The sequence below is a fragment of the Tachyglossus aculeatus genome, chromosome X1 (assembly GCF_015852505.1).
Source record: "Tachyglossus aculeatus isolate mTacAcu1 chromosome X1, mTacAcu1.pri, whole genome shotgun sequence".
In the NCBI taxonomy this organism is placed as follows: domain Eukaryota; kingdom Metazoa; phylum Chordata; class Mammalia; order Monotremata; family Tachyglossidae; genus Tachyglossus; species Tachyglossus aculeatus.
Window position 1 is genome coordinate 39,377,997 of NC_052101.1, and position 18,153 is coordinate 39,396,149.

An 18,153-nucleotide genomic window follows, 5' to 3' on the forward strand; every position below is an offset into this window, starting at 1 on the left:
CGGGAACTAATAAAGGGATGCCTCTGCCCCATGGGATCCTTAACAAAACCTATTTTAAAGGGAACTGGTTCTCTCCCAAACCCGTTGGGTTGAAAGTGATTAAAAAGATGTGATTTTTTATTTTTTTTTTGTATTTCAAGTACCTCAAGCGTGTGTCCTTGAAACTGTAGGCACCCCTGAAGCCGAGAACGCAGCCAGGGTCTGTCCGTCCGTCCGTCCTCTTGATTCGTGCACTCAAAGATGCATCAGCAGGGGCGGCGTCCATGAGTTCTGAACCTCTTCGTCAGGTAAACCTGATTTGGGGCCCGCGGATTCGGATCGTTTTTCACCCAGCGTTTCAGGGGCCGACTAAGAGTTAAACTGGATGGGATCCAGGTTTAAGGGATCGCAACGGAGATCTGGCATTATCAAAAATACACTTATTCAGGATCCAGGCATTGCCTGGTGGACTGTCCTGCATGGAAGCTGAGCTGGTCGGAGGTAATGCCCGATGTAAGTGACACTTGTAGGAATAATTGTTGTATTTAATACTCATGGCGTTTGTTAAGCCCTTACTTTGTGCCAGGAACTGTATTAAGCGCTGGGGTGGAGACCAGCAAATCGGGTGGGACACAGTCCCTGTACTACATGGGGCTCACAGACTCAGTCCCCATTTTACAGATGAGGGGGACTGAGGCACAGAAGAGTGACTTGCCCAAGACCGTATAGCAGACAGGTAGTAGAGCCGGGATTAGAACCCGTGACCTGACGCCCGGGCCCATGTTCGATCCACTAGGCCATGCTGCTTCCCAAGTGCTTAGTATGGAGAAGCGGCGTGGCTCAGTGGAAAGAGTCAGAGGTCAGGGGTTCAAATCCCGGCTCCGCCAACTGTCAGCTGTGTGACTTTAGGCAAGTCACTTGACTTCTCTGGGCCTCAGTTCCCTCATCTGTAAAATGGGGATGAAGACTGTGAGCCCCATGTGGGACAACCTGATCACCTTGTAACCTCCCCAGTGCTTAGAACAGTGCTTTGCACATGGTAGGCGCTTAATAAATGCCATTATTCTTATTATTACTATTATGTGTCAAGCACTGTAGTAAGCGCTGGTGTAGATACTAAATCCTCTTGTCCCACATTGGGCTCACAGTTTAAGTAGGAGTGAATTGGTGAACTTCTTGAAAACTGATTGAAATAGACTTTAAAGTGGCCTGGAGTTGCCCAAAATGTTGAGTGAGCATAAAGCAGTGCCGTTTGTGTTATTGTACACACCGCGGACAAGGGAGGTGGAACCTGATTAGGGTTGAAACTAAATGTTAGTAGTGTTTGTAAAAAATCCAATAGCTCTGTGACTCGCTAGATATTTTATTGAGGCCAGCTGTCAAGGAGTCTGATATTGCCTATGAGAAGCAGTGTGGCTTAATGGAAAGAGCCCGGGCTTTGGAGTCAGAGGTCATGGGTTCTAATCCTGCCTCTGCCACTTGTCTGCTGTGTGACCTTGGGCAAGCCACTCAACTTCTCTGTGTCTCAGTTCCCTCATCTGAAAAGGGCGATGAAGACGGTGAGCCCCACGTGGGACAACCTGAGCACCTTGCATCCTCCCCCAGCGCTCAGAACAGTGCCTGGCACATAGTAAGTGCTTAACAAATACCAGAATTAATTAATTCTGGTCAGGGGTGCCTGCTTGATGTGCAGAAGGGATAGGTAACCATTTAAGGTTTATTAAGGCTTGGAAAGATTTGTGCAGAATGGCATTTTAAGAGATCCTTGTGGTAGAATGAAGTGTTGGGAGGGGAGAGGCCGGGAAGAAAGCTGATGGAATAGACCAGCCAGGATAGGGGGAGGACCTGGACCGAGGAATATGGAGTATTGGAAAAGTTACAGTGGTTTGGACGGAGGCAGCGGGGCCCCAAGTGTAGCCCAGCATCCGAGCAGTGACAGACTGCTCTATCATCATCATCATCAATCGTATTTATTGAGCGCTTACTGTGTGCAGAGCACTGTACTAAGCGCTTGGGAAGTACAAGTTGGCAACATATAGGGACAGTTCCTACCCAACAGTGGGCTCACAGTCTACAAGGGGGAGAGTACCAGTACTTTTACTGGTTGCCAAATGGGCCTGTTTTTTCCTTTCTTCCATCTCCTCCCATCCCTCTAGATTGAGAGGCCTCTGTGGCCACTTACCATAAAGACCAAACTCACGTCCCTCGGTACGCAGCCCCACCGCCGCTTCTCCTCTCTGGCCCCCGTGGCCTCTGGAATAAGCCGAGACTATCTCCAGTGTACCCGACTACTTTCAGGGGCGGTGGTGGTGGAAATTTAAAGCGGCCGGTCCCGCGGGCCAGAGGGGCCGGGAAGAGCTCCGGCGTAGTCCCGGTTTGGCAAACGGAGCTCCGGGGGCCTGGGAACAGAGCCGGTGGAGGCTCCTTCTATCAATAGCCGGCAGAAAGTGCCCCTGGAAGGCTGGAGGAGCAGCCAACCCAGACCCGAGGCTTGGCCCCCGATTGAGGATGGGAAATGACACCTCCCCGCCTAGGCCCAGATCCCGACTTACTTCCTTGTGCCGCAGGACGCTCCCGGCCGCGCGCTGCAGCAGGAGGATGACAGACGGACGTCTGTGCGGGCACGAAGGCCGCCTCAGCCCCGAGGTTGGGCTCCCCGCTCACGGGATGGAGCTAATCCAGAATAGGGGCACCCGGCAAACTCCTCCTTCCTGCCTTCTGAGAGCACAAACTCCAAACTGGTAGAAAAAGGTGGTCGGGACCAGGTTTCTAAAACTCTGTTTAAAAATCAATCAGGCAATGGTATTTGAGCTCTTACGGTGTGCAGAGCACCGTTTCAAGCTTGGGGGACAGAAGAGCGTAAGTAGATACGATGTGTGCCATCGGGGAGCTGAAGATCAGCAAAGCAAGCTGAGCTAAAGACTTATGGTGCCTCTGTAAAGGAAACAGACACAGGGCATCCCGACAAAGTAGAAACATCTTTTATTCTAAAAGGTGAAGGCAGAAATTAGGAGATCAAAATCCTCCTGAAAAAGCAGTGTGGGGGAAAATTCCACCCTTCCTCCCCGTCTGCTGCCCCGACCCCAGGGGCTGCCGTGGGTTGGGTGGCTGGAAGTCAGTGGGCAAGCGCTGTGCCCGTCACACTCCTCAAAACAGGGAGGGAGAGAAGAGAGCATCGGCTGATAACTCAGAGTTCCTGGGGGTAGAAGGGTCGCACGCCCTGACAATTCACTAAAAGAAGCCTCCCCGTGCCGCGGAGGGAAGTGCGTGCACACTCACAGTTTAAACAGACGAGGGGCTCTGAAAGTGTAAAAATGTAGGAGAGAGAAAACAGTGGACTATTTTAGTAAGGCATTTCCAGTTGAGTACTACGTTTAAGGCAGGTGGGTTAAGGCAGTCTCTGGTCCTCTCGCAGGTAGAGGGATGACCTTCCCTGCAAAACAAAATCAGGTGGGTTATTCCCGTGGATGGGGACAACTGCACAGGTTCACCATGAGCTGGGCAGAGAGAGCGAGATGGGGCCCAGAGCACCTAAAGGCTTTGGCCACGTAAACTGGAACGAGATGAAAGGAGAGAATGTTTTGTTGTCAGCTGGCTCTTTGTGTTTGTGGAGGGTAGAAAGGGGTAGGTTTGGGGCTTCTAATTAAAGGTAGTTGCCATGGATGATGCAGTTTTCGTATTGGATTGAGCCATGTGGCCTCATGCTTGACGGCAGGATCTGCCCGGAGTCTCCGGGGGTGGTAGTACAAGCGCTTAGTACAGTGCTCTGCACACAGTAAGCGCTCAATAAATACGATTAAATGCATGAATGAATGGTAGCATTGTCAAAGCCAGGAAGCTTTCCAAGCCCCCCAAGTTTGAGGGCTGAGCGGGTCTTCCGATACTCGTATTCTGGTTTTCAAATAGCCGGTCTCCCTCACTGCAAAGCCTGCCCTGGTGATATTTACCTAGTTCACCGTGAGCCCGGGAGGCCGTCCTCCTCCCTCCTCCTCAAGGCCAGTGATACTGGAGATACCAGATGGTTTCATTCTTCAGCTGGGGTCCAAACAGGGGATTGAGCTGGGCCAGGATTGCAATCAGCCAGCTGCAAAAAGGAAAAGAAACCGTCAGAAAGGCCGCCTGCCCTCCTCGGCGGCGGCACTGCGGAAACCCCACCTACGGCCGTTTCCCCGCCCGGGACGCAGGGAGCGGGTTCCCGGGAAGACAGACGGCGAGCCTGGGGCGGGGAGCAGCCCCGGGAAGGCAGGCAGGCGGCCCCAGCCTGCGAACACAGAAGCACCTGGGTGTCCGGCGCCGGACTCGGCCTCCTGGAGCCGCTGACCCGACGCCGTCGGAGGGAGGTGGAGGCCCTGCCGCCCCGCCGTCCACAGGTCCCCCTCGGTTCTCCTCCCGGCCTGCCCGCCGGCATCTGGAAACAACGGCTGTCGCCAGCGTGACAGGCCCGGAAAATTCCCCGGCCCCGGCGAGCAGAAGCGCGGGGCCGGACTGGCCGAGCGGGCTCCCGCTTCCTCTGAAGCGGTGCCCGAGCCAACCTGCATCGGTCCCAGCTAGGCCTCGGCCTCCCTTTTATTACGAGAAAGGGAGACAAACCAAGCCCTCACCAGACATCGGACCGCCAGGGATCCGGCCCGAGCCGATCCCTGACGGCCGCTGCCTGGGCCCATGGGCGGGAGGCGGGTTAAGGGGAGCGGGAAGCGGGCAGCCTGTCCCACCTCGCCCTTCGGGGGACCACGGTAGGGTCGGTCCTCTCTCTCCAGGAGAACGGGACAACACGGCACACTCCTCCAAACTGAGGTCAAAGACCTCAGAAGTGTTCCTACCGGTTCCATTAGGAATTTCACGGAGGAATCTTCCCTTCCTCTACCGTCGGAGCTCAGCTTTGCTCCTCCCACCGGGGCTCTAAGCCTCGTGTGTTTCTCAGCCTTAAATGAGAAGAGATGGAAGGAAAAACTCTTTCTGAATTGATGGAAGTGGGTGGAGGGGGGATCAGATTCCACGGGACAAGTTATTATTTCATGCATTCTGAGGCCTATGTGCCAAAACTCCCTTTCACATTTCCCAACTAGACGCCAACCGGGCCCCGACCGGCGTTGGGATTCCTGCCAGTTTGGGGCGGAGGCTCCTTCACCTCAGTGCCAGGGAATGGTACTGGTGGATCCTCTGCAGGACTGGAAATTCCTTCAGGGAAGGGTTCAATCAGTGGTATGTATTGAGCACTTACTGTGCCCTGTTCTAAGCGCCTGGGAGGACAGCAGAGTAGACAGACACGACTCCTGCCTTCACCGAGCTTAGAGTCAGTCGGAGCTTTCGGGAGCTTCAGGGGCCTGGGTACGGTCCAGCCGTCGGGGGAAGCGGGAAAGTGGGAGGACAAGGTGGAGGGAGGGAGGTCTGTGCGGGAGAGCTTTCCACCGGCAGACACAAGCTTTAGGGTCCCCATCTCCTTGCCCCGTGGGGCTGGCATTCACTCTCCCTCACCCCCCCGGGCCACTGATAGCCCCCTGGGGCCCTCAGCGGGGAAGGGAGAGAGGAGCCGGCAGGAGGAGGGTCTCCCCAGCCCAGAGGGCCTCTGGCAGAAATATCACCCTCCCTTGGACTTGCCAGGCACCCGCCGGGCCCTTGCCTGGGGAAAGTGGATGCGTGCCAAGTTGGCCTGACTTTGTCTGGACTGCACTGCCCATGGAGCCCAGCTCCAAAACCGGGTGAGGCTCCTGAGCAGAAACCAACGGGCTTTATAGGCCGTAACACAAGCTGCGGGATCAGCTGCCGGGCTAAGCCCCCTCGGGCAGGGAGTGGAGACCACAGGTCACCGAGGAAGCGAGCCCCACAAACGTCCCCCGGCCCCGGAAAGCCTGGAGCGCTCACCCAGTGGGGCTCCCGCTTAACTACCCTCACCTAGGGGCCCTGCCCTCTTCAGAAGCATTAATAAGCACTGTGCTATTTGGTAAGGGCTCACTATACTATACTACACTAGATAAGCCAAATGCTATACTAAGCACAGGGGTAGATGCAAGATGATCAGGACCCACATGGGGTCATAATCTAAAGGGGACGAAGAACAGGTATCAGAATCCCTAAGTAATAATTATGGTACCTGTTAAGCGCTTACTATGAGCCAGGCACTGTACAAAGCGCTGGAGTGACTTGCCCCCGGTCACCCAGCAGACGACTGGTTGAGCTGGGATTAGAACCCAAGGCCTCTGACTGCCATGCCCTTTCCACTAGGCCACATGGCTTCTAATTATTATTAGTGATAATAATAATAACAATAATAATGGTATTTGATAAGTCCTTACTATGTGCCAGGCACTGTACTAAGCTCTGGGGGCGGGGGGGGGGGGGGGGTTACGAGCAAATCAGGTTGGACGTAGTCCCTGTCCTACGTGGGGCTCACAGTCTCAATCCCCATTTTACAAATGCGGTAACTGAGGCCCAGAGAAGTGAACTGACTTGCCCAGGGTCACACGGCAGACAAGTGGAGGACTCGGAATTCAAACCCAGGCCCATGTTCCACCCATGACATCACGCTGCTCTGCAGGCCAAGGGCGGAATTATGAAATACATAACCAAGCAATGGTATTTACCGAGCACTCATTACGTGCAGAGTACTGTACTAAGTGCTCGGGAGAGTACACTACAACACAATCAGCCGTGGTCACGTCCCTTACCCATCCGGTCTAGAGGAGGAGGCGGAATTTCGAACTCCAAATTTCTTTGCAACTTGAAGGCACAAGATGGATCTTTCATTCCAACTTTAATAAAAAGCGGTCAAGCGGCAGTATCCTTCCGGTCGCAGGCCAGATCTCCTCTGGACTTGCCCGGTCGTAAACAAAAAGCAGGCCTCGCTTGCCCGGATCCCGATTTCCGCAGCCTCACCCCGAAGCAGCCCAACCGGGCCAAGCTGCCCAGAATCAACCTCTTTACTGAAAACAGGACCAGCCTATGGCTCAAAACACAGCTTTGTTTAGCCCACACCAGCCAACCCGGGGACAGGTGAGGCAGGGGGATGGGGGAAATGATGGGAGACCCTTTCGGTCCTTAAAGCCCACGATGTGATAAGAAACTCGCAGAGTTAACTCAAAATACACCACTCCCAGCCTTTGGCAGCGAGGCCAGAGACAGAGAAGCAGAGTTTTTAGCAGTAGTTACTGGTATATTCCAGGACCTGCCACCTCCCACGCCTTGCATGTTAATGTCCAACTTGGAGGCAGAGGGGTGGAGCAGACAAATAATCGGCAGCATCGGGAGTTTTCTGTCTCCCTCCCTCTCTCTCGCTTTGTGTATGTAGCTAGAGAGGTAGATGGATAGAAATACACCTATTTCCTTATCTCCCAGACTCCATCCCACCCTGTCCTAGAGGACGACAGATGTCAAACAGCCCCAGAACTTCCCCGTAGGGTCTGGCCCTACTTCTTCCTGCTGGGGCTGAAAAGCAGTTAGTTCTCTGGTCCACGGCCCCGGGGCTAAATTAGGCCCAAACTATTCCAGACGAGCAAGGCAGGGACATGTCCTGTTCTATTCATTCATCCATTCAATCGTATTTATTGAGCGCTTACTGTGCAGAGCACCGGACTAAGCGCTTGGGAAGTCCAAGTTGGCAACATATAGAGACGGTCCCTACCCAGCAACAGGCTCACAATCTAGAAGGGGGAGACAGACATCCTTTCCACAAAACCACCCTGCCTCCCCAACTACACAGTCTAAATTTCTGGAGTAATTCATAAGAAAACACAAGAACCGTAGCTATGAAGTGTAGGGCAATAAACATGTTTTTGTCAACCTAAACACCAGGTTTAGGTTGACTTCACCCAGGTTCCCGATGTTTTTGTCAACCTAAAGTGTCCAACTGCTTAGACTTCACCCAGGTTCCCGGAACTCACACACTCACAGCTCGGAGACGGGGAATATGATGTTATTCGCACGTGTAAATTACCAAACTGGACAGGAAACAAGAAAATGTGGAACTTGAAATTACTAGCACCCGAGTAGGGGAGGGGAATCCACCAACGCTCTGGAGAACACGCTTCAGGGGGCAATCGTCCCCACTCTCCGAGAAACCCCCGCGGCCCCAGTTGGGCCAGCCGACAGCTAGCCACCCCTTAGGGAAAATGGCCCTTCCTAGGCTGGAAGCGTGCTACAGAGTCTCCATTTGGATATTCCTTGTGTGGGCTAGGATTTCCCCTGGAATTCCATATTTCACTCTGCTACCCTGACTTGAAAAAAAAAAAGTGTTCTGTGGTTGTCTCCCCACGCCTCCAAGCCCTCGATGACTGCCCCTTCTAGACTGTGAGCCCACTGTTGGGTAGGGACCGTCTCTATATGTTGCCAACTTGTACTTCCCAAGCGCTTAGTACTGTGCTCTGCACACAGTAAGCACTCAATAAATACGATTCACTGATTGCCCATCCATCTCTGCATCATGCAGAAACACCTCACTGTAGGCCTTAATGCAGTCAATCAGCACTCTCCCCCCCCCCCAACCTAACCCCCACTCCTCTTCCACCATAACCCAGCCCACGCACACTTTGCTCTTCTTAACCTAATTCCTCTAATTCTCATCTCTCTCACAATCAACCTCTTGCTCGCTACTTTGCTCTTCTCTGGAATTCCCTCCTACTACATTTCCAATAGACCGGCACTCTCCCAATCTTGAAAGCCCTACGAGGAAGCCTTCCCTGACTAGCCTCTCATCTCCTCACCCGATGTTCCCAACCTCCTGTGTCACCTAGCCGCTCAAGTCCGTACCCCCAAAACCACTGTTGGGTAGGGACTGTCTCTATATGTTGCCAACTTGTACTTCCCAAGTGCTTAGTACAGTGCTCTGCACACAGTAAGCTATCAATAAATACGATTGATGATGATGAAACGACAAAGCCTAATAAACACTGAAAAATCGCCGCTTCATACTTGGAGACACTAATTAACCAGGAACCATTACCAGTTGGTTGCAATTGCAATGCATTCTTAAATAAGCTTAAATAAAAGCTCAAGCCCTTAATTGATGCAAAAAAAATCCCTTAGGGAGGCAAAGTATTCGGAAGGAAACTTGCAGGACATCTCTCGATAGAATTTTGTCAGTAGCTATCAACTAATATAGGGTACTGAGCACCTCCTGGGTACTGAACACTGAGCTAAGCATTTGGGAGACCACATCATCTTCTAGACTGTGAGCCCACTGTTGAGTAGGGAGGGTCTCTATGTGTTGCCAACTTGTACTTCCCAAGCGCTTAGTACAGTGCTCTGCACACAGTAAGCGCTCCATAAATACGATTGATTGATTGATCATGGAGAAGCAGCGTGGCTCAGTGGAAACAGCCCGGGCTTGGGAGTCAGAGGTCGTGGGTTCTAATCCCGGCTCCGCCACTTGTCAGCTGTGAGACTTTGGGCAAGCCACTTCACTTCTCTGAGCCTCAGTTCCCTCATCTGTAAAATGGGGATAAAGACTGAGCCCCACGTGGGACAACCTGATCACCTTGTATCCTCCCCCAGTGCTTCACACATAGTAAGCCCTTAACAAATGCCATCGTCATTATTATCATCTAAACTGCTGCCACACTAATAATAATAATGATGGCTACCGAGGTGGCACCCCACTTTGACTATTGCATCAGCCTACTCTCCGCCCTCTCTCCCTCCTGTCTTTCCCCACTCTAGTCCACATTAAAGTCTGCCGCCCACGCTATTTCCGCCAAAATCAGCCCACACCTCACCACTCCTCAAAAAACCTCCCATGGCTGCCCATCCATCTCCATTTCAAACTCCTTACCATCAATTTGAAAGCACTCAATCAGCTTGCCCCCTCCTACTTCACCTCCCTGAATTCCTATTACAGCCTAATCTGTTGCTCTTCTAATGCTAATCACTATCTTTCAATCTAGCTTTTCTTGCTGCTGATCCCCTGTCTGTGTCCTCCCTCTGGCCCAGAGCTTCTTCTTAATCAATAGTATTAAGCGCTTACTGTGTGCAGAGCACTTTATTAAGTGCTTGGGAAAGTACAGTACACCGGATTTGGTAGACATATTTCCTGCCCACCAGGATCTCACAGTCTAGGTGGGAGGGGACATTACAGTACATTATGGTTACGTATAAAAGTGCTGGGGGGCTGAGGGTGGAGTGAATAAGTGCTTAAGGGGTAAAGAGTCAAGTGCAGATGGGAGAGGGTGTGGGGAAATGAAGGGCTCTCTCCTTTCTCACCTCTCTCCCCATTCCCACCACCTTTCCATTCCCACTCTCTATTGTAAGCTCCTTGTGGGCCGGGAACATGTCTATTAACTTTTATTCAGTGCTTTGACAACACTAAGAGCTCACTAAATACGATTAATAAGGGGCTATCTGTCACATACGAACAGAACAGTGCTTCAGCGCTTAGAACAGTGCTTTGCTCGTAGTAAGCGCTTAAAAAAGACCATCATTATTATACGAATGGGGAGGGGGTTCCAGGCCAGAGGGAGGTCGTAGACAAGGGATCCTCGGCAACAGAAACGGGATTAAGCTACAGTGAGTAGGTTGATGTTGGTGGAGCAAAGAGAGTCGGCTGGATTATACTAGGAAATCAGAGAAGTAAGATAGGCGGGAGCGAGCCGACTGAGCGCTTGAAGGACGATGGTAAGGAGTTTCTGTTTGATGTAGAAATGGACGGGCAACGACTGGAGGTTTTTAAGGAGTGGGAAGATGTGGGCTGACCGTTTTGGAAACAATGATCGGGGCAGCAGACTTCAGTATGGACTCGAGGGGGGAGGGACAGGAGGCAGGGAGGTCAGCGAGGAGGCTAATGGGAAAATCAAGGAGGGCTATAAGTGCTCAGATCAGAACGGCAACAGATTGGATGGGGAGAAAAGGGTGGATTCTGTGATGTGAAGGTAGAAGCCACAGGATCTGGTGACAGACTGAATATATGGGTGGCATGAGAGAGAAGAGTTGAGGATAATGCCAAGGTTACAGGCTTGTGAGACAGGGTGGAGAGTGGTGTTCTCTACAGCGATGAGGAAGAACCAGGCATATCCCACAGAGCGCCACTGGCCAATCTTTAACTGTGATGTTGTGAAGGTAAAAGCCACAGGATTTGGTGACAGACTGAATATATGGGTGGAATGAGAGAGATGAGTTGAGGATAATGCCAAGGTTACAGGCTTGTGAGACAGGGTGGAGAGTGGTGTTCTCTACAGCGATGAGGAAGAACCAGGCATATCCCACAGAACGCCACTGGCCAATCTTAAAAGCTCTACTGAAATCTCATCTCCTCCAAGAGGCCTTCCCTGACTAACCTCTCGCTTCCCCTATTTGCCCTCCCTTCTGCATCGCTTATGCCCCTGGGTCGGTAACTCATAAGCAGTTCGATTTTCGCCCCAACCCAACATGATTTATGTCTGTCTCCCACTCTAATCCTTAAACTCCTCGTCGCAGGGATCGTATCTACATACTACCCGACGTTGTGCTCTCCCAAATGCTTAGTACGGTGTTCTGCACCCAGTAATGACTCAATAAATACCTAAACTTTCTCTTACAATTGCCAAGGAGAAATTTGGCCGTTAACGTGAAGAAAGATTAGATTGCAGAGTCCTCAGTCGACACGCAGTCAATACTGCCGCTTCAATCGCCGACTGGAAACGGGCCCAAACCGAGATTCACTCCGATTTAGTGACCAACAGTCCACAGTGAATGCTTGTGATGCAGTCATACCCCAGAGCCAAAATGCCAAGACCCATGTTCACATTGCACATCAACTAGGATAGGACGTCGGCAGGTACTCACAAGAGGTAGCAGCAGACGGCAGAGGTCACCAGCATGGTGTTGATGACACTGGAAAGGAAAACAAAAAAGGGGGGGATTGGTAATGAGCCGGTCATCTGCTCTGGAAAGGGGGTACAGACGGATCCTAGCAGGTGCCCGGGGCCCACCGTCCCCTCCGGGAGAGTCGAGATTACAGAACCGCTCACTGCCAAGAAGAATCGAGCGGGATTAGGACGAGAAGGGGAGCGGAAAATACTCGAACGGTCGGTGAAGATGGGGTTGGAAAGAACGGTGACCGTGAGGATTAAGAGGCAAAAACTAGGCCGGAGAAAATGGGGAAATTCCTGTGTACACTGCTCTCACACTTCCTCCCTTCGGTTTGCTCAGGGGGCAAAGCCCTTTCCCACTGCCCAGATCCAGGACGCTCCCTCCCTCGTGGAGGAGGCCGTGGGACAGGGGTTCATTCATTCAATCGCATTTATTGAGCGCTTACTGTGTGCAGAGCACTGTACTAAGCGCTTGGGAAGTCCAAGTTGGCAACATCTAGAGACGGTCCCTACCCAACGGCGGGCTCACAGTCTAGGAGGGGGAGACAGACAACAAAACAAAACATATTAACAAAATAAAATAAATAGAATAGTGAATATGTACAAGTGAAATAGAGTAATAGATCTGTACAAACATATGTACAGGTGCTGTGGGGAGGGGGAGGGGGAGAGGAAAAAGGGGGCTCAGTCTGGGAAGGCCTCTTGGAGGAGGTGAGCTCTCAGGGTTGGGTTTGGGGGCTGGAGGCTGAGGGCTTCGGAGAGGTGGGGGGCTCGGGCGGAGGATGCGCCCCGGCCTGGGATCTTGGGGCCGAGTCCCCACAGGGACCGCTGATTTTTAGACTGTGAGCCCACTGTTGGGTAGGGACTGTCTCTATATGTTGCCAACTTGTATTTCCCAAGCGCTTAGTACAGTGCTCTGCACACAGTAAGCGCTCAATAAATACGATTGATGATGATGATGATTTCCGCAGTGCTGCGCACCCCGCTTGGCGCGGTTGCCTTCGTCCGTTCACCTCTAGAAGAGGAAAGTCTCAGCAACGCGGGCTGGACTCCACGCCTACGTGGACACGGGGCCGCACACTCGGGAAAAACCCTGTTCCCGACCACAGAGGAGGTCGTCCTACCTGCAACGTGGGGAAGGGGAACAGTGTGGCCCGGCGGAGCGTCAGAAGGACCTAGGTTCTCATCTCGGCTCTGCCACCGGTCAGCTGTGTGACCCGGGGCAGGTCACTTCACTTCTCTGGGTCTCAGTTCCCTCTTCTGTAAAATGGGGATTAAGACTGCGAGCCCCACGTGGGGCACGTCCCGGGTCCAACCGGATTATATTGTATCCACCCCGGTGATTAAGTACAGTGCCTAGCATACAAGAAGGTCTGAACGGTCAGTTGGACCAGTTCTGTCCCGCAAGGCTTGTTTTTAGGGACGAGGAATGGGGTAACAGCAGTTCACAATTTCCGCCCCCCCCCCCCCCCCCCCCCCCCCCCGCCCGCTTTGTACAGGGCAAGTTTCAAGCCATTTCTTCTCCTACAAAAGTGCATTTTATAACCGGGCAAGTGTGGAACTTAGCTCTCTTCCTCCCTTCAAGGCCCTGCGGAGAGCTCACCTCCTCCAGGAGGCCTTCCCAGACTGAGCCCCTTCCTTCCTCTCCCCCTCGTCCCCCTCTCCATCCCCCCCATCTTACCTCCTTCCCTTCCCCACAGCACCTGTATATATGTATATATGTTTGTACATATTTATTACTCTATTTATTTATTTATTTTGCTTGTACATATCTATTCTATTTATTTTATTTTGTTAGTATGTTTGGTTTTGTTCTCTGTCTCCCCCTTTTAGACTGTGAGCCCACTGTTGGGTAGGGACCGTCTCTATATGTTGCCAATTTGTACTTCCCAAGCGCTTAGTGCAGTGCTCTGCACATAGTCAGCGCTCAATAAATACGATTGATGATGATGATGATGAACAAATACCATAAATAGAAAAAGAGGATGTTAAGGGTTTCCATGGCCAACCACCACGGGATTGTGACTGTGGGGAAATGTCCCGCCCGGTCCGAGTCCTCCCGGCCCGGTGCCCCACGGGGGACACCCTGATTACAGCGGGGCTCAGTGGAAAGAGCCCGGGCTTGGGAGTCGGGGGTCGTGGGTTCTAATCCCGGCTCCGCCACTTATCGGCTGTGTGACTCTGGGCAAGCCACTTGACTTCTCTGGGCCTCAGTGACCTCCTCTGTCAAATGGGGATGAAGACTGGGAGCCCCACGTGGGACAATCTGATCACCTTGTATCCTCTCCAGTGCTTAGAACAGTGCTCGGCACATTCATTCATTCAATCAATCGTATTTATTGAGCGCTTACTGTGTGCAGGGCACTGGACTAAGCGCTTGGGAAGTACAGGTTGGCAACATCTAGAGACCGTCCCTACCCAACAGCGGGCTCACAGTCTAGAAGGGGCACATAGTAAGCGCTTAACCAATGCCATCATTATTATTAATTATCAGTGACCTCCTCTGTCAAATGGGGATTAAGACTGTGAGCCCCACGAGGGACAACCTGGTCACCTCGTAGCTCCCCCAGCGCTTAGAATAGTGCTCGGCATGTAGTAAGCGCTTAACCAATGCCATCAATATTATTATTATTGCCCGGTATCTGCCCTAGGGCTTTCAACAGCGCTTGGCACAGGGTAGGCGCTTAACGTCTGCCATCACTGTTATCAGCATTGAGCAGTCAGTGGGTGTCAAGCTGTGGGGTGGGTGGGTAGGTAGAGAAGCAGCGTGGCTCAGTGGAAAGAGCCCGGGCTTGGGTTCTAATCCCGACTCCGCCACACGTCTGCTGTGTGACCTTGGTCAAGTCACTTCACTTCTCTGGGCCTCAGTTACTTCATCTGTAAAATGGGGGTGAAGACTGTGAGCCCCACGTGGGACAACCTGATCACCTTGTAGAGAAGCAGCGTGGCTCAGTGGCAAGAGCCCGGGCTTCAGAGTCAGAGGTCAGGGGTTTGAATCCCGACTCCACCACACGGCTGCCGTGTGACCTTGGGCAAGTCACTTCATTTCTCTGTGCCTCAGTGACCTCATCTGTAAAGTGGGGATGAAGCCTGTGAGCCCCACGTGGGACAATTTGATCTGCCCCCCAGCGCTTAGAACAGTGCTCTGCACACAGTAAGCGCTTAACAAATGCCATCATTATTATTATTACTATTATTATTACCTCCCCCAGCGCTTAGAACAGTGCTTGGCACATAGTAAGTGCTTAACAAATGGCACCATGATCATCATTATTATTATTATTATTATCACCACCCCCAGTGCTTAGAACGGTGCTTGGCACCTAGTAAGCGCTTAACAAATGCCATCATCATTATTATCATTATTATTATTATTATTACCACCCCCAGTGCTTAGAACGGTGCTCGGCACCTAGTAAGCGCTTAACAAATGCCATCATCATTATTGTCATTATTATTATTATTACCACCCCCAGTGCTTAGAACGATGCTTGGCACTTCTAGACTGTGAGCCCACTGTTGGGTAGGGACCGTCTCTATCAATCAATCAATTATGTTTATTGAGCACTTACTGTGTGCAGAACACTGTACTAAGCGCTGGGGAAGTACAAGTTGGCAACACATAGAGACAGTCCCTATCCAACAGTGGGCTCACAGTCTAGAAGGGGGAGACAGAGAACAAAACCAAATCTATTAACAAAATAAAACAAATAGAACAGATATGTACAAGTAAAATAGAGTAATAAATATGTACAAACATATATACGTATATACAGATGCTGCGGGGAAGGGAAGGAGGTAAGATGGGGGGGATGGAGAGGGGCACGAGGGGGAGAGGAAGGAGGGGGCTGAGTGTGGGAAGGCCTCCTGGAGGAGGTGAGCTCTCAGTAGGGCCTTGAAGGGAGGAAGAGAGCTAGCTTGGCGGATGGGCAGAGGGAGGGCATTCCAGGCCCGGGGGAGGACGTGGGCCGGGGGTCGACGGCGGGACAGGCGAGAACGAGGTACGGTGAGGAGATTAGCGGCAGCAGAGGAGCGGAGGGTGCGGGGTGGGCTGCAGAAGGAGAGAAGGGAGGTGAGGTAGGAGGGGGCGAGGTGATGGACAGCCTTGAAGCCCAGGGTGAGGAGTTTCTGCCTGATGCACAGACTGATTGGCAGCCACTGGAGATTTTTGAGGAGGGGAGTAACATGCCCACAGCGTTTCTGGACAAAGACAATCCGGGCGGCAGCGTGAAGCATAGACTGAAGTGGGGAGAGACAGGAGGATGGGAGATCAGAGAGGAGGCTGGTGCAGTAGTCCAGACGGGAGAGGATGAGAGCTTGAACGAGCTATATGTTGCCAACTTGTACTTCCCAAGCGCTTAGTACAGTGATCTGTGCACAGTAAGCGCTCAATAAATACGATTGATTGGCACATAGTAAGTGCTTAACAAACGCCACCATCATTATTATTATTATTATTATTATTACCACCCCCAGCGCTTAGAACGGTGCTCGGCACGTAGCAAGCGCCTAACAAATGCCATTATTACTATTATTATTACCACCCCCAGCGCTTAGAACGGTGCTCGGCACCTAGCAAGCGCTTAACAAATGCCACCATCATCATCATTATTATTATTATTATCACCAGCCCCAGCGCTTAGAACGGGGCTCGGCACCTAGTAAGTGCTTAACAAAAGCCACCATCATCATCATTATTATTATTATCACCACCCCCAGTGCTTAGAACGGTGCTCGGCACCTAGTAAGTGCTTAACAAAAGCCACCATCATCATCATTATTATTATTATCACCACCCCCAGTGCTTAGAACGGTGCTCGGCACCTAGTAAGTGCTTAACAAAAGCCACCATCATCATCATTATTATTATTATCACCACCCCCAGTGCTTAGAACGGTGCTCGGCACCTAGTAAGCGCTTAACAAATGCCATCATCATCATTATTATTATTATCATTACCACCCCCAGCGCTTGGAACGGTGCTCGGCACCTAGTAAGCGCTTAACAAATGCCATCATCATTATTATTATTATTACCGCCCCCCCCCCCCAGCGCTTAGAACGGTGCTTGGCACCTAGCAAGCGCTTAACAAATGGCACCATCATCATTATTATTATTACCACCCCCAGCGCCTAGAACGGTGCTCGGCACCTAGCAAACTCTTATCAAACGCCATCATCATTATTATTATTATTATCCCTCCAGCGCTTAGAACGGTGCTAGGCCCCTAGTAAGCGCTTAGCAAATGCCGTCATCATCATCATGATTATAATTCTTCTGATTAGGTAGGTAGGTTGGTGAAGGCCGGTGGGGGGGGTGGGGGGGGGTGCGGCCCGGGCCCCCCGTCCCGCGGGGAGCGACCAGTCTGAGCAGGAGGGAGGCCGGGTACCCCCTCCCCTCCCCTCCCACCCAGGGACGTTTGGGGAAACTGAGTCCCGGTTGGGGAAGCGTGTGTGTGTGCCCGTGCCCGTGCCCGTGCGGTGGTGGGTCCCCACTCACCCTCGGTTGGGTCCCTTGGGGACGACCCAGGGCAGGGCGGCGCCGACCACCCCCCAGAAGACGCTGAGCGCGATGAGGGGCACCGTCAGGGCCCCGGACGCCATGGCCCACAGTCTGATCGCCCGCTGACCTCTGACCCCTACCGCCCGACCAAGACCACGGGACCCGGAGCCACGCCCCCTAGCGGCCGCTCCTCGGGCACCCTCCGCGCCTGCGCAGCCCCAAGGCCCAACCCCCCCCCGCCCGAGCGCCGCCGTCGCGCAGGCGCCGTCCGCTCCCGCCCGGGACTACGACTCCCGGCGGCCCCCGCGGCCAGCGCGCACGCGCGCAAGCTCCCTCCCCTCTCCTCCGCCCCCACAGGCCTCATAGGCCCCTGCAGTCAACGCTCCGTCTTGGTCTGGGAAGCGCTGCCCGGCTCCAAATAATAATAATGATGATGGCATTTATTAAGCTCTTACTATGTGCAAAGCACTGTTCTAAGCGCTGGGGGGGGGGGGCGGCGGTACAAGGTGATCAGGTTGTCCCACAGGGGCTCACACTCTTCATCCCCATTTTCCAGATGAGGGAACTGAGGCCCAGAGAAGCGACTTGCCCACAGTCACACAGCTGACAAGCGGCGGAGCCGGCATTTGAACCCATAACCTGACTCCAAAGCTGTACCATATATATACATATATATACACCCGTATATCAATCAATCAATCGTATTTATTGAGCACTTACTGTGTGCAGAGCACTGTACTGAACGCTTGGGAAGTACAAGTTGGCAACACATGGAGACAGTCCCTACCCAACAGTGGGCTCACAGTCTAGAAGGGGGAGACAGACAGCAAAACATATTAACAAACTAAAATAAATAGAGTAAATAAATAGAATAAATGTATATATGTTTGTACGTATT

General features: G+C 52.3%; 1 protein-coding gene across 1 annotated transcript; it reads right to left on the reverse strand.

The window, feature by feature from the left end:
* Window positions 1-2,938: 2,938 nt before the first annotated feature.
* Window positions 2,939-17,394, reverse strand: LOC119950285 (V-type proton ATPase subunit e 1-like). The gene is made up of 4 exons (XM_038772544.1): window positions 17,253-17,394; window positions 11,728-11,775; window positions 3,927-4,063; window positions 2,939-3,412 (listed from the first exon to the last, which is right to left on the reverse strand). The coding sequence occupies exons 1-3, from the start codon at window positions 17,354-17,356 to the stop codon at window positions 3,970-3,972; spliced, it is 246 nt and encodes an 81-aa protein (XP_038628472.1). The 5' UTR covers window positions 17,357-17,394; the 3' UTR covers window positions 2,939-3,412; window positions 3,927-3,969.
* Between the last annotated feature and the right edge of the window lie 759 nt (window positions 17,395-18,153).

What these genes read in the sequence shown, in the direction of transcription:
- LOC119950285 (XM_038772544.1), bottom strand. Translation starts at nt 17,356, where the DNA reads ATGGCGTCCGGGGCCCTGACGGTGCCCCTCATCGCGCTCAGCGTCTTC. An exon ending in CCCAAGGGACCCAACCGAGG is followed by an intron (nt 11,776 to 17,252) that starts GTGAGTGGGGAC and finishes TTTCCTTTCCAG; the next exon opens with TGTCATCAACACCATGCTGG. An exon ending in GCCGTCTGCTGCTACCTCTT is followed by an intron (nt 4,064 to 11,727) that starts GTGAGTACCTGC and finishes TCCTTTTTGCAG; the next exon opens with CTGGCTGATTGCAATCCTGG.